Source organism: Pelodiscus sinensis, chromosome 5 (assembly GCF_049634645.1).
Source record: "Pelodiscus sinensis isolate JC-2024 chromosome 5, ASM4963464v1, whole genome shotgun sequence".
In the NCBI taxonomy this organism is placed as follows: Eukaryota; Metazoa; Chordata; order Testudines; family Trionychidae; genus Pelodiscus; species Pelodiscus sinensis.
The window spans coordinates 31,127,674-31,149,557 of NC_134715.1; the positions used below are offsets into that span (position 1 = coordinate 31,127,674).

The 21,884-nt window shown below is 43.6% G+C and overlaps 1 protein-coding gene across 2 annotated transcripts in view; it reads left to right on the top strand.

Annotated features, from left to right (window-relative positions):
• FAM241A (family with sequence similarity 241 member A) overlaps nt 1-9,015 on the top strand; it is a 35,824-nt gene extending 26,809 nt beyond the window's left edge. For both annotated transcript variants that reach the window (XM_075929732.1, XM_075929731.1), the window contains exon 2: nt 5,019-9,015. In XM_075929732.1, the coding sequence (XP_075785847.1) occupies nt 5,019-5,264 (246 nt within the window). In that variant the 3' untranslated portion in view covers nt 5,265-9,015. The remainder of the gene's footprint in view (nt 1-5,018) is intronic.
• The last annotated feature ends 12,869 nt before the right edge of the window (nt 9,016-21,884 follow it).

Genomic DNA, 21,884 nt, shown 5'->3' on the forward strand with positions numbered 1-21,884 from the left:
CCAGCTTTTCTCTAGATTAAGAATCTCATTTTGAAAATTTCTGTAATATCTATTGAAGATTATAAAGTATCAGAAAAATGGCTGACATTTATTCTGCCATATTAAACATACAATACAATGAAGGCTTTTGTCATAGTTTTAATAAGCTTCAGGTTCTATTTTACCATAGAAATTCAGAAATACAAGACTGTTTGCATCAGTGCTTAAGAACTAGGGAATGAAGTAAATGCCTCTCATTTTTAACACATTTCTAAAGGAGGCTTTTTAAATTTTGTTTATAGGCTACTAGAAAATTTACGTATCAGAGGGGTAGCCGTGTTAGTCTGAATCTGCAAAAGCGATGAGGAGTCCTGTGGCACCTTATAGACTAACTGAAGTGTAGGAGCATAAGCTTTCGTGGGCAAAGACCCACTTCGTCAGATGCATGTAGTGGAAATTTCCAGAGGCAGGAATAAATATGCAGGCCAGGATCAGGCTGGAGATGACCAGGTGGATCCAATCAAGGAGGATGAGGCCCACTTCTAGCAGCTGATCTGGAGGTGTGAATTCCAAGAGAATAGAAGCTGCTTTTGTAGTTAGCAAGCCATTCACAGTCTTTGTTTAATCCAGAGTTGATTGTGTCAAACTTAAAGATGAACTGTAGCTCAGCAGTTTCTCTTTGAAGTCTGGTCCTGAAGTTTTTTTGCTGCAGGATGGCTACTTTTAGATCTGCAATAGTGTGTCCAGGAAGATTGAAGTGTTCCCCTACAGGTTTTTGTATGTTGCCATTCCTAATATCAGATTTGTGTCCATTGATTCTTTTACGTAGGGACTGTCCTGTTTGGCCGATGTATATAGCAGTGGGGCATTGTTGGCACATGATGGCATATATTACGTTGGTGGATGTGCAGGAGAATGTACCAGTGACAGTATGGCTGATCTGGTTAGGTCCTGTGATGGTGTTGCTGGTGTATATATGTGGGCAGAGTTGGCACCGAGGTTTGTTGCAAGGATTGGTTCCTGAGTTCGAGTTATTATGGTGCGGTGTGTAGTTGCTGGTGAGAATATGCTTCAGGTTGGCGGGTTGTCTGTGGGCAAGGACCGGCCTACCTCCCAAGGCCTGTGAGAGCGAGGGATCATTGTCCAGGATGGGCTGAAGATCACTAATGATGCGTTGGAGAGGTTTTAGCTGGGGACTGTAGGTGATGGCCAGTGGTGTTCTGTTGGTTTCTTTCTTGGGCTTGTCCCGTAGCAGGAGGCTTCTGGGTACACGTCTGGCTCTGTCAATCTGTCTCCTCACTTCCTCGTGTGGGTATCGCAGTTTACAGAATGCTTGTTGAAGGTCTTGTAGGTGTAGGTCTCTGTCTGAGGGGTTGGAGCATATGCGGTTGTACCTCAGTGCTTGGCTGTAAACAATGGATCGTGTGGTGTGTCCGGGATGGAAACTGGAGGCATGCAGGTAAGTATAGCGGTCGGTAGGTTTTCTGTATAGGGTGGTATTGATATGACCGTCACTTATTTGTATCGTGGTGTCCAGGAAATGGACCTCCCATGTAGATTGGTCCATGCTGAGGTTGATGGTGGGGTGGAAGCTGTTGAAATCATGGTGAAATTCTTCCAGAGTCTCCTTCCCATGGGTCCAGATGATGAAGATGTCATCGATGTAGCGTAGGTAGAGAAGGGGTGTAAGTGGACGAGAGCTGAGGAAGCGTTGTTCCAGGTCAGCCATAAAAATGTTGGCGTATTGTGGGGCCATGCGGGTGCCCATAGCAGTGCCACTGGTCTGGAGGTATATGTTGTCACCAAATCTGAAATAGTTGTGTGTGAGGATAAATTCAACAACTCTGACATTATAATCAAAGAGGCTGACAAAGGAGGTGCTGTTGTCATCATGAACAGGCCTGACTACCTAAAGGAGGCTGCCAGACAACTCTCCAATACCAAATTCTACAGGCCACTTTCCTCAGATCCCACTAAGGAATATACTAAGAAACTGCACCATCTGCTCAGGACACTCCCCAAACAAACACAGGAACAAATCGACACACCTTTAGAGCCCCGACCAGGGTTGTTCTATCTATTACCCAAGATCCACAAACCTGGAAATCCCGGACGCCCCATCATCTCGGGCATTGGCACTCTTACTGAAGGACTGTCTGGCTATGTGGACTCTCTGCTCAGACCCTACGCCACCAGCACTCCCAGTTACCTTCGTGACACTACGGATTTCCTGAGAAAACTACAATGCATAGGTGATCTTCCAGAAAACACCATCCTAGCCACCATGGATGTAGAGGCTCTCTACACAAACATCCCACATGCAGATGGAGTACAAGCTGTCAGGAACAGTATTCCTGATGATGCCACAGCACAACTGGTGGCTGAACTCTGTGAATTTATCCTCACACACAACTATTTCAGATTTGGTGACAACATATACCTCCAGACCAGTGGCACTGCTATGGGCACCCGCATGGCCCCACAATACGCCAACATTTTTATGGCTGACCTGGAACAACGCTTCCTCAGCTCTCGTCCACTTACACCCCTTCTCTACCTACGCTACATCGATGACATCTTCATCATCTGGACCCATGGGAAGGAGACTCTGGAAGAATTTCACCATGATTTCAACAGCTTCCACCCCACCATCAACCTCAGCATGGACCAATCTACACGGGAGGTCCATTTCCTGGACACCACGATACAAATAAGTGACGGTCATATCAATACCACCCTATACAGAAAACCTACCGACCGCTATACTTACCTGCATGCCTCCAGTTTCCATCCCGGACACACCACACGATCCATTGTTTACAGCCAAGCACTGAGGTACAACCGCATATGCTCCAACCCCTCAGACAGAGACCTACACCTACAAGACCTTCAACAAGCATTCTGTAAACTGCGATACCCACACGAGGAAGTGAGGAGACAGATTGACAGAGCCAGACGTGTACCCAGAAGCCTCCTGCTACGGGACAAGCCCAAGAAAGAAACCAACAGAACACCACTGGCCATCACCTACAGTCCCCAGCTAAAACCTCTCCAACGCATCATTAGTGATCTTCAGCCCATCCTGGACAATGATCCCTCGCTCTCACAGGCCTTGGGAGGTAGGCCGGTCCTTGCCCACAGACAACCCGCCAACCTGAAGCATATTCTCACCAGCAACTACACACCGCACCATAATAACTCGAACTCAGGAACCAATCCTTGCAACAAACCTCGGTGCCAACTCTGCCCACATATATACACCAGCAACACCATCACAGGACCTAACCAGATCAGCCATACTGTCACTGGTACATTCTCCTGCACATCCACCAACGTAATATATGCCATCATGTGCCAACAATGCCCCACTGCTATATACATCGGCCAAACAGGACAGTCCCTACGTAAAAGAATCAATGGACACAAATCTGATATTAGGAATGGCAACATACAAAAACCTGTAGGGGAACACTTCAATCTTCCTGGACACACTATTGCAGATCTAAAAGTAGCCATCCTGCAGCAAAAAAACTTCAGGACCAGACTTCAAAGAGAAACTGCTGAGCTACAGTTCATCTTTAAGTTTGACACAATCAACTCTGGATTAAACAAAGACTGTGAATGGCTTGCTAACTACAAAAGCAGCTTCTATTCTCTTGGAATTCACACCTCCAGATCAGCTGCTAGAAGTGGGCCTCATCCTCCTTGATTGGATCCACCTGGTCATCTCCAGCCTGATCCTGGCCTGCATATTTATTCCTGCCTCTGGAAATTTCCACTACATGCATCTGACGAAGTGGGTCTTTGCCCACGAAAGCTTATGCTCCTACACTTCAGTTAGTCTATAAGGTGCCACAGGACTCCTCATCGCTTTTTTAGAAAATTTACCTGGCGTGGCTCAGATAACTCAAATAAATTTTGTTTTTCTTCATTTAAATCATTGTTATTGGGATGGAAATGAGGGGTCCAGACTGACCTTAGGAAAGAGAACAATCCCAGCCCTCTCACCACAGCAGCTTGAGGCCACGTGAGAAGCACCTGTCCATATCCACTGCAGTGGGCATAGCCAGGGAAGGGGTGCATGTCCCCTGCTGGGAACAGACACACAGATAAATGCTCTGAAATATATGGTAGAATAACTGTCCCTTTCTCCACCACTGGTCCAATGCAGTTATAGATGTCCCAGGTCCCATCTCTGGCTGCTTGCTGTCTGCTGTAGTCATTCTATAGTATAATTGCCTTCTATCACATCCCTCCCTTTCCATTTTATGAGAGACTGTCACATTCCAAGTACATCCCATTGTCCTGTCATAACCAAACCTTTACCTTGTCCTACCGTCCACGCCTTTGCTCCGTGTCTCCCTGGTCTGCTGGGGGGCCTCCCCCAGCAGACCAGGGAGACGCGGAGCGGCTTTTCTCGCTGCGGAGGACGCGGGCGGCGGGACCGCTGCGGAGGACGCGGGCGGCGGGACCGCTGCGGAGGACGCGGGCGGCTAGTGTGGAGTCCCCTTTAATAATGCAAAGGCTCCCTAATATTGCTGCTTCACCAGTGATTTTCCTCAACCCCTTCTGCTGCCTCCCTTACCTGGGGATATCCTGGGTGGTTTCCACAACTTCTTGTACCAGATCTTCACCCTAGGATGAATTTCAGCCTTCCCTGTCACTAGCATAGCACATTGCCTTCCCTGGGCCATCTTTCAATAATAATAATTCCTTCAGTTTTGTTTAGTTTTTTGCAAAATGCTTAATGGTTTCTAATCTGCTAGTAGAGTTTATTTATGTCATTTCAGTGGTTCTGAAATTGTACTGAAAATGAGTTGTCAACAAATCCACTGTATTCACTATTTTCTGTGTTCAAATATGTGACTCGTATCAGCTTCTACATTTAATGTTTTCCATTTTGGATGTATTTTTGTCTCATTCTTGGAAGTAGAAACAGATGAGATTTTTTTTTTTTGTAAATTGAAAGACAGACAGCAACAACAGTATCATATATTATCTATGTCAAAATATTTCCTGCTTTTGTTTTCTGTCTGCAGGTCCAGCAAGAACAAAGAAACGGCACTCCAGAGCCTGTTGTAGATGACTATAAAAAGATGGGGACTCTCTTTGGTGAACTTAACAAAAGCCTTATCAACATAGGCTTCACAAGGATGTATTTTGGAGAACGGATTGTGGAACCTGTAATAATCATATTCTTCTGGGTTATGCTTTGGTTCCTTGGCTTACAAGCTCTTGGACTAGTTGCTGTTCTGTGCCTTGTCATTATTTACGTGCAACAGTAGACTGTGGTGAATTGGTCTGCTGAATAACATATTACAGCCATGTCACCTTTCAGTGGATGTCTGTGTTTAAGCAAACACGTGTAGCATTTTAAAAGCTGCAATGTTCCAAATTTTGCTACACATTAGTTTGTTAGGTTTTTACATTCAGACTAAAATTATGTATGCATTTTAAAGGAAGTCATCAGTGCTACCACATCTCCAGAGGGAATGAAAACGATATCTTCTTAATAATGGTACTGTCCAAAGTAACTTACTGTTTTGAAGAGCTTGTCTACTCGGTAACTTAGTATGTGGCAAGCCAGGATGTGAATCTGCAGCACACCAGCATGCCAGATACTAACTCTGTGTGTGGACAAGCCCTATGTGAGGGTACATGAGCCACTGCAACCTTCAGGGCTAAGTCCTAGGTTGCTTTTTTATTAAATGTGGTATAGCAACATCTCCATCTGAATGGGATCAGCCTCTCTTCTGTGATGTGGCTGTTATTTTGAAACTACTTTCTTGTGTAATGGAAATTTTCTCTTTGTTTGGAAGAATACACATAAACATGAGTTTTGTGTTCTGTTGTTTTTACATTGTTCTCCGTAAGCTTTTCTGAAAGCTTGAACCTAAAATCTGTTAACTAGCTAAATAAAATGTGTTCCTCCATTGGCTTGCACTTTTATGCTCATGCATATTGGTTTGTTACTGTAACGCCAGGCCTACATTAGAAAAGGTTTGTCTATCTGTGCCAACATAACTATACCAGAAAATCCTCCTCCAGTAGGCATAGCTTATACTGGAGAAGAAGTATGTTATCAGTATAACTGTATCTACCCTCAGGCTTTTGCCAATATAATATTGTCAGGGTTAAAAATAATACCCATAGCTGACATTAATATAATGGCAAAAGTTTCTAATGTAGACCAGACATAGGCCATGTGTACTTAGCTGTGGTCATTAATACCTTTTATAAATATCAGAAGAGTTCTCTTAGGGAGAAAAATAATTTGAGGACTTTGCAAATAAATATAAATCCCCCACCTAGCAAGTTTGTTATAATACTGATTACTGTCACTCTATAGGACAAGTTTGGGTTGCAAGATGGGTTGCATTCCTAGGATTCAGTGTGTATCTGTCAACTTGGATAAGGTTTGCTAAAGATTGGGCCCAATCCTAACTTAGTTGCAAGCTTTGGTTATATGAGCACATCAGGCCCAGCCCCTAATGTAAGATATGAGAAATTATGCAAGTAAGGTAAGTATAGAAAGATAGAGAGATTTCAACTGCAGTCTCTCAGGATTTTTGTGTGTATGATTGGGAAATCTAACATCTAGAGATGTGTGTGGTAAGCTAAAATATCAAATAATAAAATATTATATAGAGGTTTAAAATAAACATGTAAAATCCACTTTGGTAATGTAGGATCCAATCCTGAAAAGTGCTGAGCAGAGGAAAAGACAGAGAAAATCTTCACTAAATAGGCTGACTACCTGTTTAGCACCCTCCCAAATCACTCTATTATATATAGAGAACTGATTCTGACCACATGCCTTTTTTCATTATTACATTTGTTTAAAGAAAGCAATTTACGATTTGGGATGTGCTGTTGTACTTTTTGTTTCTGCAAATGTGTGGGTTGACAAATCTTAATCATAAGTAGTCTTACTTACAAACTGGGCTTCATCCAAAGACAATTGAAGTCATTGAAAACAATCCCTATGGCCCCAGTCCTTGGGTTAATTGGGTCGTTAGGAAGATTCTTGTGTCCACTTGGAGTTTATTGGAGTCTATGCCCTACACACATTGATCTAGGTGCAGGGCCTAGGGAGCTATTCCTTGTAAGCTTTTACAGTCTTTTAAATCAATTATTATTTGTGGATTTAAGCACAAAGGCCCCAATCCTACAAACATTATCCATGTCTTTGCCTCTGTAAGTAGTCCCACTGCATTCATGAGACTATTTGCATGTGAAACGTTAAGCTCAGCTGTATGTTTGTGTCAACCGGGAACCATGTCAAAGAATGTATCCGTGTGTACATGAGTAAAATAATGACACCGGTGACATGGGAATAATGTACATTCATAAACTGTTCATAGATATGCTTTGCTCATACATTAATCATAATCTGGATTTCCAAAAGCTAAGTAGAAATATAATTTGAATTTAATGGCGGGTGCCTCAGGGGAAACACGTTTTAAAATCCTTTAAAAATAATATAGTATACCCTGTATGTTTGTGTATTGTGTGTGTGTGTGTGTGTGTGTGTGTGTGTGTGTGTGTGTGTGTGTGTGTATATATATATATATGTAGTAGTGATTTTGTGTGTGTGTGTAGGCTGTATTATAAAAATGGATTATTTTTTACGTCATGCCTTTTTCCTCCTGTGCAAGTTATGAGCCTTTAATGTGAACCCTTTTGCATGGGTAGGGAAAAGGTCAATGTCTCATAGGAAACAGGGTGTGCACAGACTACATGTTATGCAAAATTCCCTGATTTCCTGAAGTAAAGGAAACCTTCTCTTGTTTTGGAACTTACAGAATAGCTGGCCAAAAGTGGGGCTACTTGGTCACAGGCCAGAAATGAAATAGGGAAAATAATGTAGCTACCTGCATAGAATATGTTGTCTGTGCATAGTAATGATCACAAACGGTAGGCATATAATCATCCCAGCAGCTCTCCTTCCCACACATGTCATTAAACACACTGACAAAAAAGTGGTTCTTTTCTTTTGAACTAAAATCAAGTGTTTTGTCAGTGATGTCTCTCCTCTTTTGAAGATTCTGCATATTTATGACCCTAAAAAAACCAATTTCCCTCTATTTATTACTGAAACTTTATGAAATAGATGGAGACAGACAAATCTCTTTTGAAAAAGTCAACCTATCGTTAGGACACCTTTTTTCCCCCCCTCCCGCAACGTTTCAGTATTGTCCCCTATTTCGTTACTTATAGACTGTGACAGTCACTTAAAAGGATCGTATACAGGATCATCTGCCTTTAATATCTATGCATTACATCACGTCCCTTTCATGTTTTTTTGGTTTTGTTTTATTGTTTGGGTGGGTTTTTTATTTTTGAAGGTGAACTATTCAATAGAATAGTCCATTATATTGAAAATGGTTTTAAATGAGCAACATAACTGAACAAAGATGTGTATCAAAAGAAATTGCATTATAAAATTGTCAAGTACAGTACTGCAAGAAAATATGAGCAGCTTTTGCCTTGCTTCTCTTCCCTACCCTGAAGCTACAGTTTGAAATCCTTAGGAGTTTTGAGTATGTAAAGAATTCAGAATAGAATCCTACTCCAGAAATAAAGGATGAATGTAAATTTTGTTTGAGACTATATTCCTTGTATCCAATCTGAAAATTATTAACAATAATACATGTGACTGTCATTTTCTCTCTCCAGTTCTGATTACACATACTTATGTTTGTATATGCTGATCATATAAAAGAATAACATCACCCAAATGCACATCAAATAATGAACTCTGTAATCCTTATTGGTCTTTGGGGCATATAATAAGATTTCTGTAGAACTCTTACTGTGTCCCCAAAAGAGCCTGTATTTGAATTAATATGTACAGTGAGGAAACTGTACATATAGCAAGCTGATGAAACCTCATTTGCACTGAAAATTGACATACTGAAATTGTCTGAGTGGAAATGTTGTTTCCTGGAGATATTTGTCTTGTGGCAAGCACTTTGTTATTCTTTCTAATAAAATATATTCTGTCCTCAAATAAATTTATTGTTTTTCCCTCTGTGTTCTGTCTTACATTTGGAAGCAGTTAACTGACAAAATATATCTGATATGTCTTGATAATTCACAGCTTTCAACTGAATTTAAAATTATTGTAAACCAGCTTTGGAAGAATACTGGTACTCATCAGTGGACTATAGCAGCTGTTGGTAACTGTATACATAATCACCTATCTAAAAGTTAAAATGGCAAAGAATATAAAGTGTCCACAATTCCAAAATTCTGTATAAGCTTGTTACAGCTTCAATAGCTGGAGCATTTTCTGGGTAGTGCGCAACTGGTGGAGTAACTAGATTTGATCAGTAGTGTGAGACCCGGAAGCCCATCATTTGCTGGTGTCTAAACAGACATTTTTATATAACACTTATTGTGAGTGATACACAGCCCAGGACATACCAAAATACAGTAAAATTCCGATGGTCTGGCATCTGATGGTCCAGTACTCCTGATGGTCCGGCACCATCAGGAACCCGGAAGTGCTCCGGGCAGCCGGACCATTGGAGCTGCTCTGCCCCCAGGTTTCCCGATTCAGCCACTGCTAAAAACTGACCAGCGGCTGAATCGGGGTTGCCTAGGGCAGAGCAGCTGGGGCGCTGCCAGGTAGGTCCCATAGCACTGCCCCTCAGGGCTGTGGGACCCAACCTGGCAGCACCCCAGCTGTCCCTGATTCAGCCACTGCTGAAACTGACCAGCAGCTGACTCCTGGAAGCCCGAGGCAGAGCTGCTCTGCCCCGGGCTTCCTGGAATCAGCCCCTGATCAGTTTCAACAGCGGCTGACTTGGAGACACCTGGGACAGAGTAGCTGGGGTGCTGCCGGGTTGGTCTCGCAGCGCCGAGGGCTGGTGCTACCAGACCAACCCGGCAGCGCCCCAGCTGCTCTGTCCCAGGCATCTGGATTCAGCTGCTGTTGAAACTGACCAGCGGCTGACTCCAGGAAGCTGATCAGTATCAGCAGCGGCTGACTTGGGGACACCTGGGGCAGAGCAGCTGGGGTGCTGCCGGGTTGGTCCTACAGCACGGAGGAGCAGCGCTACTGAACCAACCCAGCAGCACTCCAGCTGCTCTGCTGCAGGCGTCCCGGATTCAGCCGCTACTGAAACTGACCAGCAGCCACTGAATCAGGGATGCCTGGGGCAGAGCTGGAATATCAGAAGGGGGCCTATGAGGGGTCTGGGGTGGCATCGCCCCCCCACCCCAGACCCCTCATAGCCCCCCCCTTCTGATAGTCTGGCAAATCTGATAATCCGGCACCCCCTGGATCCTAAAGGTGCCGGATTATCGAAAGTTTACTGTAGATCCACTTCAAGCTGTTCCCTCTCATTCCTCAACCCAAAAGCTGTTTTATTTCAAGCACATTTTTTTGAACCAGTGGTCCTCAACCAGGGAGTATGTGTACCCTTATAGGTATGCAGAGATCTTACATGGGTACCTTCAACTCATGTAGATATTTGCCTAGTTTACAATAGGCTACCTCAAAAGAAATAGGAAAGTCAATACAAATTAAAATTTCATACTATCTCTTGTTTGTTGCTCTATACTGACATATAATGCAATATTTACATTCCAATGATTTATTATATGGTAAAAATCAGAAGTAACTTAGCACGGGGCTACCAGCCACATGACTGCCCTCCCATGTGACTCCTCCCTGTACCATTCCTAGGCTGCGGAGGGCTAGACAACGCACTCTGCTCCAGCTCCTACCCCCTCCCTGCTTCCGATCCATCTCTTCTCTGAACCCCTCCCCTCTTTGCAAGTGATGCAGCCTGCAGGACTAGTGGTCCCACCCCCATCCGTTGATCAACACACCAGGGCTATGTCTACACTCACGGCTTCTTGCGCGAGTAATATGCAAATGAGGCTTAAGTGTGGAATATTGCTGAGCCTCATTTCCATACCTACTGAGCCACCATTTTTTTCAGAAGAGGCTCTTGTGCAAGAAGGAGCATCTACCTACGTTTCAGGAAGAACGGCATTGCGCAAGATGGTGCAGTGTAGACACTCCTTGTGCAAGAGCCTCTTCTGAAAAAAATGGTGGCTCATTAGGTATGCAAATGAGGCTCAGCAATATTCCACGCTTAGCCTCATTTGCATATTACTCACGCAAGATGCCGTGGGTGTAGACATAGCCCAGGAGAGCAGAGTGAACTAGGGCCTTGTCACCCATCTTTTCTTTCTCCCCTCCCCGCCCCCCCCCCCCCCCCCCCCCAGTGAGTGCAGATGGGGCCTCACCCTTTCTGCTGGGGCCAGGCCCTCCCACTGGTTCCCCAGGATTTGGCCCCACCAGCTACTTGTCCCTTGCCCATGGTGTTTGGAGACCACGTTTCACCTCGAGCATCGCCCTTGCTTTCAATGAGAAAGTAAGCCGTTTTTCAGCAATAATGTACTGTGACACTTGCATTTCTATGTCTGCTTTTGTAAGTAAGTTTTTTTGTTAGGTGACACTTAGGAGGTACACATGAATCAGACTCCCAAAAGGGGTATAATAGTCAGGAAAAGTTGGGAGCCACTGTTCTACAGCATACAAAATGCCAGAACTGGTAAGGTACCATAGGAACTGATCTGCTTTAGAACATTTCTGAACATTTGAAGGGTATGGAAGTGCTTACATGAGTAATAGGTTCCAGGAACAGGCCTACAGTTGTTATTTTTCCAGTAAAATTATTTGCAGTGTGGGAATGCTAACCATTTCCCAAGCAGCTTGGTTAAATTCTCTATTTTTGGTGCTATGTACTATGTGCCTTAAAGAGTAATTTAGTTTCTCTTTTATATTTTATAGTGTATGCATTTCAGTTATACCTATGAATTATTCTAAGAAAGCTCTAACTTTTTTATCATGGGAACAGAGTGGCTTCAAAATGGGGACTTACAAATACTAATCTGATTATTTCTAAAGCACTTACAGACTTGGTGTTCATTGTAAGATAAAGGTGGAAGAAATACATGTTTTGCCAACCCTTGTTTTCCATCCCAATGATGAAAACATTTGTTCACACCTCACTAATTACCCATCTTGTTTATTGCAACTTCTCTCTTATCTGGCCTCCTTGATTCCCCTTTGGACAGTCTCTCCAAAGCTTATGTTCCTCATGTATCTATGAGGTCATATCACTAACTCCCTCTTGCCTACCACACGAGTTTTAAATGTCTTGTTTCATTGCACAACTCTACCTCAGTCTATCTCTTGGATATCTTTTGTTAACACTTTTGCTCCATCAACAGTAACGGCCTCATCAACACCTTCATTCCTTCAACTGTTTCCAGCTTTATTTCTTCTTCATGCTATCTCATATGCATAGGATAACCTGATGCATGTTCCATAGACACTAATCTTATTGTTTAATTTGTCTTTTCTACTCTAGATTTATACCAGAGAGGTGTATGGAAGAAGACTTCTTACAAAAAGAACTGAAGGCCTCATTTCTTAATGGGTTTACCTTGCCTTTGTCTACCTTCTAGAGTACAAATTCCATGGAGCAGGAGCTGTATTTCTTTGAGTCTTGCACCACCCTGATTACATTTAATATGCTTAGCAAATTAAAGGTGTCAGCTGCAGTTTTTAAAAATGTTTTACTATCAACTGCCTGCAAAATATTTTCTGAGAATAAATAAACTGAAGAAACTGAAAGTATCCCTCTGTCCAAGGGAAAGTTGTTAAAAATGTTTTGGGTCAATTAGAAAATAAGTTTCTGGTGAGGTAATTGCTTACCTATGGTCAGCTGCAGATGAATTAGTGGCTTTCCAATCCACCAGCAGCTACCAAAGCTGATGGGGTGAAAGGACTGCCCAAGGAATCAGTGAAGTCTGTTTTAACAAGATAGTAATGGCAGCTTGAAGTGAAGGGATATAGAAGAAGGAGGCTTGTCTCTCCATTGTCAGGGAATTGGTCCAATGACATTAAAATGGCAGAGGGACAAACGATCCAGGACAGGATGCAAAATGTGAGTACTACTCAGGTTTTTTCTGTTTGTCTTTGCCTCCCAGTTTGTGCCCACAACAAGCTTTATTTGCAAGAGGCTTGTACACCTGCCCGATTACGTACCTGACAGGAGGTGGGCAGCAGCCTTTTACCTCAGGTCATTAACAAATACTACCAGCTTAGAATAATTATTTCTGTTTTTAATAAAGCTGTATTTTTCTCATAAATACAGCATGTCTCAAAAGAACACAGTAATGTCACCCTGACGTGTTTGTGTAACCCACACACCTATGGGGTTTGGCTCACAGTCCCATGTAGTGGCACTTAGACCACTTACAGTGAGAGATAAGAATGAGTGAGCTCTATAGCCTAAGTTGAGAGTCAGTTGGCTTTATAGCTCAAGATGCATTAAGTTCCCGAGTTCCCCAGGTTGAATTAAAGATATTAAGTAACAGTTAATTGACTAGTCTAGTCGAGTAGTCGATGGAATTTGCATTGACTACGCGACTAGTCAATAGGCCATTCCTCATTCGTCCTCTGAAATGTACAAGAGTCCCCCACTGACCCAGGCTCCATGCTACGCTGCCGATTGGAAATGCCACACAGAGCTGGGGTCATCTGGGGACCTCCCCCGCAGAACACAGGCTCTGCACAGCATTTCAGTGGAACCCGGGATCAGCTGATCCCAGTTCTGTGGAAATACCACGCTGGAGCCCAGGATCAGCTGGGGAGTCCACTAGCTGACCCCAGGCTCCACGCGGGGCAGCGTCATACAGCTGACCCCGGAAATCAGCTGTGTGGCACCATCCCTTTCAAATGCTGAGGTGGTATTTCAAAGGGACAGCACAGCTGCTCTGGGTGCAGGGGAGATTGACTAGTCCTTAACATCCCTAGGTTGAATCTGTCTGTCAATGGTTACACTTGCAACAAACCTAATACTTTTTTTAAATATTAGGAGCCAAAGTCCCATTTTCAAAAGATATAGGCTTTTGCGGATCCCGGGGCTCATCTAATTAACACTAATTTTTAGTTCTTGGCAAGCAAGGGTGAAAATCTAACCTATACTAGATTGCCATGCTCTAATTGTCCATCTGCTGTTTCACACTGACAGTTTGTTAGTGCACAAATTGTTAATATGTGTCCATGTGGACCTTGTTGGCAGACTGTGGGAAGCTAACGTGAGGAAGATCCATGCCTCAGCCTGCCACAAACTAAATGTTTGTGTAGATTAAGCCCTACATTGCACTGACTTTTTGTGACACTGGAGCTCCCAAGTTACTTTTGAAAATGGAAATTAAGCTCCTAAATCACTTAGGTTTCTGAAAATTTTATTTAAAAAGTGATGCTAAATCAAGATATTATATCTCTTCAAAAATGTATAAAATTACGATCCTTAACACTTCTTCCTCCTCTAAATTACTATTTCTCAAACAGAGAAAGTATAAAAGTCTTGGGGGTGGGGGGATTAGCTGAGTTAGTCTGTAAATTTAAAAAAAACTTAAATGAGTGGTCATGTAGCACCTTAGAGATTAACAAAAATATATATGATGAGCTCTTGTGAGCACAACAGACTTCTTCAGATAAGTGGAGCAAGAGAAAATATAGGCAGCATTTAAGAAACAATGGTGTACGTTACAAGTGAAGCATTCTGGCATGTCTATCTTTTTTTGTCAAACACTACAATTATTTCTCCAACATTTCCTTTATAATCACTTTGTATATTCGTTCATCTTGTAAGCAGCCTCTCAGGAGCTGACATCAGCAAGTTCTTGCTTTCCTACAGCATTTCAGCTCATTAAGCTGAAGACTGCCTCTCCCTCTTCCCCAGCTGATCTTACTTTATCTGTAACCAGCTGAGCTCCACAAAACTGGCCTTGTTTTCCCTTGGCCTAAAGAGAGTGGAAATGCAGTCTAGCAAATGGCATTCTTTTTCTGGTCTTAGTATGATTAGTAAAAGCATATGCAAATAACAGTTTTTGGTAAGAATAAGTCTTTCTATGTCCTAAAGCCTGAGCTTACTTGAATAAATTTCTTCTACAATTACACTGTTCCTGTAAAAAAGATTTAACAGCCTTGATTCTGTTACCTATCTCTGATTTCTAGCCCACTAATTACTTATGCTAAGCAGTGCTGTGTTAGTGTCACCCAACATAATTAAATATTATTCAAAGTTGTGTGTAGAATGTTAATTGTGATTCCTAGTTTCTCATTTGCCAGCAGCAATCAGAAAGGTGAAAAAAGGAAACTATTTGGTTCTGTTGCATATTCAATGAAGCGTTACCTAATGCGTCATGCTTGATTGATTCTTTCTTTAAGTTCTTCAAAAAGCAAACACAAGTTACTGCTGACTTACTCCATTGTCAACTTAACCTTGAAAATGGTTCCCTTATAGTTCAGACAGGTTTGCACATGTAATATCAGGGAAGTCAGCTTCCATAAGGGACTACCTTTATCATGGTTATAATGCAGTTGAGTAAGACAGCGGAGGCAGGATTGTATTATAATTTGTGTTCCTGAAGTGTGCTGCCACACTGACGTTTGTCATTGTTCTGTTCTATCTGCAATACAAGCCCTAGCCAGGTTCTACCTATCTTGGATGAATTCTGTTTTATAACCATGTGGGTATTTCAGGGCAAACAGAACCTTAAAACAATAAGAACTTATTTGTACATTGATTGCCACCTGCAGTTTCCCACAACTGAGCAATGTACTATAATGGCTGCTGATTTCTACCAGAAATAGCTAATAAGCAAAAAAAAAATACTTTCAGCTGAATTGGGAGACGATGCTGCTCTATTCTTAAATCATTTGCAGGAAACGTAATTCTTTGTTAGAATTGTCATTTAGATTTCAAAGTTGGTATTTAATGTCTTTTTAGTGCTAAATGAGGTTGCCCTTGTCTCCTACACAGGCAGCATAATACTTTCTGTAAAAGGTTCTTTATTGCCTCCTTATCTCATTTCCCACTATTCTGTCAGAATACAGATTGTAGAAGAAAATCACTTCAGCTCTCCTTCCACAGAGGGTAATCACTTTCTCCACAGGCTTCTGATAATGCTCATTATGTTCTCTTCTGTAAGAGCCCCTGATGTCTCATGGGTAAACTCTGAAAGCATCACTTAAAATCAGGGCTGCACCTATACAGTGGTATACTCTGTGTACTTGTGCGCTCTTATTACTACTCTTAAAAACTATTTTTAACAACATTAATATTTGAGTTGATCTCCTGCTGCTTATTTACCACATAAACCAAATTCATCCCTCATGGAATTCCACAGAGGCCTGTAGAGTTTTCTACTGAGAATGAATTTACCTCAAAGTGTTTGATCCTGTAGCTGCTACTCAGACAAAACTCCCAGGACCAAACTCATCCTTAGCGGAAACAGCATCCTTCTAGCTATTAGAATCATAGAATCATAGAATAATAGGACTGGAAGGGACCTCGAGAGGTCATCGAGTCCAGCCCCCCGCCCTCAAGGCAGGATCAAGCTCCGTCTACACCATCCCTGACAGATGTCTATCTAACCTGTTCTTAAATATCTCCAGAGAGGGAGATTCCACCACCTCCCTTGGCAATTTATTCCAATATTTGACCACCCTGACAGTTAGGAATTTTTTCCTAATGTCCAATCTAAACCTCCCCTGCTGCACTTTAAGCCCATTACTCCTTGTCCTGTCCTCAGAAACCAAGAGGAACAAATTTTCGCCTTCCTCCTTGTGACACCCTTTTAGATATTTGAAAACCGCTATCATGTCCCCCCTTAATCTTCTTTTTTCCAAACTAAACAAGCCCAGTTCATGAAGCCTGGCTTCATAGGTCATGTTCTCTAAACCTTTAATCATTCTTGTCGCTCTTCTCTGTACCCTTTCCAATTTCTCCACATCTTTCTTGAAATGTGGCGCCCAGAACTGGACACAGTACTCCAGCTGAGGCCTAACTAGTGCAGAATAGAGCCTCAGAATGACTTCACGAGTTTTGCTTACAACACACCTGTTGATACAACCTAGAATCATATTTGCTTTTTTGGCAACAGCATCACACTGTTGACTCATATTCAACTTGTGGTCCACTATGACCCCTAGATCCCTTTCCGCCATGCTCCTTCCTAGACAGTCGCTTCCCATCTTGTATATATGGAACTGATTGTTCCTTCCTAAGTGGAGCACTTTGCATTTCTCTTTATTAAACCTCATCCTGTTTACCTCTGACCATTTCTCTAACTTGCTAAGGTCATTTTGAATTATGTCCCTATCCTCCAAAGAAGTCGCAACCCCACCCAGTTTGGTATCATCTGCAAACTTAATAAGAGTACTCTCTATCCCAATATCTACATCATTGATGAAGATATTGAATAGTTCGGGTCCCAAAACAGACCCTTGAGGAACTCCACTTGTTATCCCTTTCCAGCAGGATTTAGAACCGTTAACAACAACTCTCTGACTACGGTTATCCAGCCAATTATGCACCCACCTTATCGTGGCCCTATCTAAGTTATATTTGCCTAGTTTATCAATAAGAATATCATGCGAGACCGTATCAAATGCCTTACTAAAGTCTAGGTATATGACATCTATTGCCTTTAATGCAGTGGTCACCAACCCGTAGATCGGATCTTGGAGCCTCTGACAGGTGATCCTGACTGGGTTGGCCAAGAGGCTATCAAGTGCAGCACTTCAGTTGCTCCTCCCACTGCTGCACATCTCCTGCCCTTTGCCTTGGACCTGTCCCCCCACATTCCCAGGGAGTGTCCGGGTAGGGAGTGGAAGGGTGCTGATGTCAAGGTGCCCTCCTCCCGCTCTGTATCCCCACAGAGCAGAGAGAGGGCACAACAGGATTTGGGATGGAGTTTGCTGGCTGCTTTTGGAAGTGGTACAGAGCCATGGTAGGGGTGAGCCTGTCTTAGCCCCACTGCACCACCACCCAGGAGCCACTGGGAGTAAGCAGTGCCGTGCTGGAGCCTACATCCGAACTCCTACCCCAGTCATGAACCCCCTCCTGCACCTCAAGCATCCCTCCATGCCAATGCTGTCCCACAGCCTTCACCTAGAACCCCCTCCTGCACCTGCCTACCCCAAGCTCAGCGCAGATCTCTTCTCACACTGCAAATCCCTTAAGCCAAGACCAGAGCTTGCACCAGAACCCTCTTCCCCAGCCTGGTGAAAGGGAGGGAGGGAGGGAGGAGGGAGCAGGGGCAAAGCCTCGGAGAAGGGGCACAAACAAGGCAGGGCAAGGGTATTTTGGTTTGAGGTAGATCTTGTATTGCACTTAGATTCAAAAAGTGATCTTGTGCTTACAAAGGTTGGAGACCCGAGCTTTAATGGGGCTGCTGATAATTAAACCCTCATTGAATCTGGACTTTCTTTTGCGTGAGAATTTAGCCTAAGAACTACAGAGTTAGTTCCAGTAGTTTGTTACATTTATAACCCTCTCTGGAGCAATCATTTGTGCATTGACAAGCAGCATTGTGACTTTAGACTGCCCCATGATCTGATAAGAAAGCAAGCTCTTGTGACTAAACTGTGCTTTAGAAATTTTTCCATTCCGTGTTTGGAAATTTCCACTGTTACTTGACTCAGCGCTGCTTTTGCTTTCCTTGCCATATTCCTGGTATTTTATGTTCATAGGAAACATAAACTTTGAGAAGTGCTGGTGTTTGCTATTTGAGTAATGGGCGCTTCCTTCTCCCCTACTCCTTCAACTTTTGCTGTGAATTTTCATTTCAGAACATGCTTTAATTTGTAATCCCATTCTAATTTCGAGTGCCAAGGACTGCAAAGGGGGCAGAGAATAGAAGTCAAGGTCCACAAAAAAACTAGGGCAGAGGTCCCTTATGCTGACTCCAGAGCAGCCCCGGATGCATGGGCATTCTGGGATGGGCAGACTAGAAGCTGGGCATGAATAGACCAGAGGAAGCAAGGCGTGTGGCGGGGACAGACGTACACCCTGGCTATTCTATACCCCTGCAAAGAGCTACAGGTGGTGATTGGGTCAGGGGAACAAGTTAGCACAGCCCTGAGAGCCCTCAGGAGCCACACCAGCCTCCTTGAATAAGAGGTACAAACTGCTCTCCTGTCCCATTGCTGCACCTTAATGCAATGAATGTGGTTTTAGATTGGGTGTTCCTGAACTGTAAAAGTTCTCCCTGGATTTCTGGCTGGTGGGATGAATCCTTTGCCAAATGCATATTTTCATGGATTAAAATAGAATGGAAGCTGAGCTGACCTTTCACTCAAAAGAAGCAAGGAGAGTTTATGTAAAAACTTAAGGCTTTTGAAATATTATAGTTTCTCTGATAAAGGAGTTGCATTTAAACCATTTTTAAAAACAGATTACCTAAAATCTAACAACAATCCTCATCCTCACCCCAGTAAAATCATAACATTTCTATTTGTCAGAATTTTGTCTACAGGGCTTCTGACGCTACACAGCCATTGGCTGCTACCTCTTGAAAAATGGCAGAAGATCATGCCAATTGCATTTATGGGGCTCCTGAGTCTGTCTCCATCACAGGAGTAGAAGCACTAATTCTGTTCCCAACCCCATTACCATATGGCAAATAGGCTGATGCAGCTGTCTTGACCATTTTTAAAGCAGCCTTTTGGCCCAAAGTTAATAATTTCTGTACTCTGAAAAGCATCTCACCTCAGTCAGAGTATGTCTACACTAGTGTTATTTTGAAATATCTTATTTTGAAATAACTATTTCAAAATAGCTTATTTTGAAATAATGCGTCTACACACAAAATACATTTTGAAATAGCATTTTGCTATTTCGAAATAGCACATCCATACTGAGTGGACTCTGAATTGCATTTAAGGCTGGCCAGAACCAGTTCCAGCAGGGCACCAGGTCAGGACTTACTGTGTGGGGCTGCTGCCTGAGGCTATTTGAGGTCAGTGCTTAAAGGGACACCCCCCGCTCCACCCTGCTGGACAGCCAGTTCTCAGGTTTCCTTGCTTGCTTGTCTGCCTTGATGAGGGACAAAAAAGCATTTTGTCTCTGTGTGTTCTGGTTGCCCTCACTCGAGACACCACAGCACTCAGCAACATGGAGCCAGAGCTGCCCCAGGGGACTCTGGTGCTTCTCTTGGATGCATTCCTGTGAGCCTGGCTGCAGTTTCTGCAGGCTGTCATCCGGGAGGTCCAGCGGGGGGCTGTCAGTATCCAGGAGGCCCTGCGGGAGAGCTTCCACCCTGAGGAGCACTAAGAGCCTCCCTGGTCTGCCCCACTGGGGGCTTGTGCCTCAATCCTCCCTCACATCCTTCCACTTACCCATCCCTAATCTCCCCTTCCTGATATCAAATAAAATACACGTATTTTCATGAACACAAACTCTTTATTTAACAAAACTGGGGGAAGAGGGAAATGAAACTCTGGTGAGCCTGGGGAAAGGAGGTGGGAGAGGGAAACCTGGAAGGAGGGAGCTAGAAGGGGGAGGGGAAGCTCAGGACTCAGGGTTGGGGGTGTCACCAGACCAACTAGATTTTCATGCAAACCTGATCCGGGGTTCGCATGTGGCCTTTGGTGACCAGGCTAGCAGCTATTCTGCCAAGACGGCTGCATTCCTCCATCTAGTGTGGAGATCAAGGACATTGGGGGTATTCCTCCCTCCCCCAACCTGAATAAGGTCCATAATCTCCACCCTGGACCAGGAAGGCGCCCGCCTTCTCTGGGCCCTGGCAGGCTCCTTGGAGCTGGCAGGCTGCTCCTGGGGAGCGGTGGAAGGCTGGCTGCCAGTGTCTTGCTGGCTCATGTTTTGGGGCCACTGGGTCAGGAGCAGTGACTGCTGGCTTTGGGCTGGCAGGCTTGGAGCTGGCACAGGCACTGTGGCCAGAGTGTACCCATTTAAGGGCTCCGGGGAGCGGGGGAGGGAGAGAAGTGTTCTTTGTTGAGGCTGAAGTGGCACCCTGGGAAGGCTGGAGGCCCCCTATTTCAAAATAAGTGTCTACACAGCACTTATTTCGAAATAGCTATTTCCAGTCTGGCGTTATTCCTCATAGAATGAGGTTTACCAAATTCAAAGTAAGTGCTCCGCTATTTTGAATTTATTTCGAAATAGCAGTTTGGCTGTGTAGACACTAGGAAAGTTATTTCGAAATAAGGGCTGTTATTTTGAAATAACTTTGCTGTGTAGACATACCCTCAGAGAGAAGAGATAGGGTTCATTGGACTGAAGAGGTCCATGAATAACACGAAAGGTACTGAAGGAAGATGGTGTCTCCCTGTTCTGGGAGCCCCACCCCAACCTTTGCTCTACCATTTTATACCCCACTTTGAACTCTGCAAGTTCCTGCAAAGATCTGTTATTAATTAGCCGTCCACAGCATGTGATAATTGATATCACTGCACAGTAGGCATACCCAATCTTCTGAGGCCTCCATGTTCTATGGTGCCACATAAAATTTATTCTGGCGGGGATCGAGAGTGTTAAAATCCCCCCAAAGCTGTTTTTTTAATTGCTGAGCTGTTCTAAGGTGATTTGAAATGTTGTACCATCGGTGCCAGTATTTTTACTCCTCACAAGGAGTAAGGGAAGTAAACAAGAGCATTTCTCCTGTTGACCTTTCACTGTGGGGATGGCACCAAAGTTTGTATCAAGGTACGTCGACTTAAGCTACACAATTAATGTAGCTGGAGCCATGTATCTTAATTTGAACTTCTCTCTTAGTGTAGACCTGGCCTCTGCCATGAGGTGACCAGATGTCCCATTTTTAAAGGAACAGTCATGTGTTTAAACTCTCCTGCAAGTGTCCCTACTTTTTCTTAAAAACAGGCAAATTACTCATATTTTTCTCTCTCCCTTGCCAGTCAGTACTGGTGGGTACTGCTGCTGGCTGGATCCCCACTCACAAGAAGTAAGTGTGGAAATCCAGTGACCAACAATGGGGTAGGTGAATGCACAAGGTGGATGGCAGGCCAAAGCTGCAGCATGTGGGGCTGGCCGCTCCCTGGG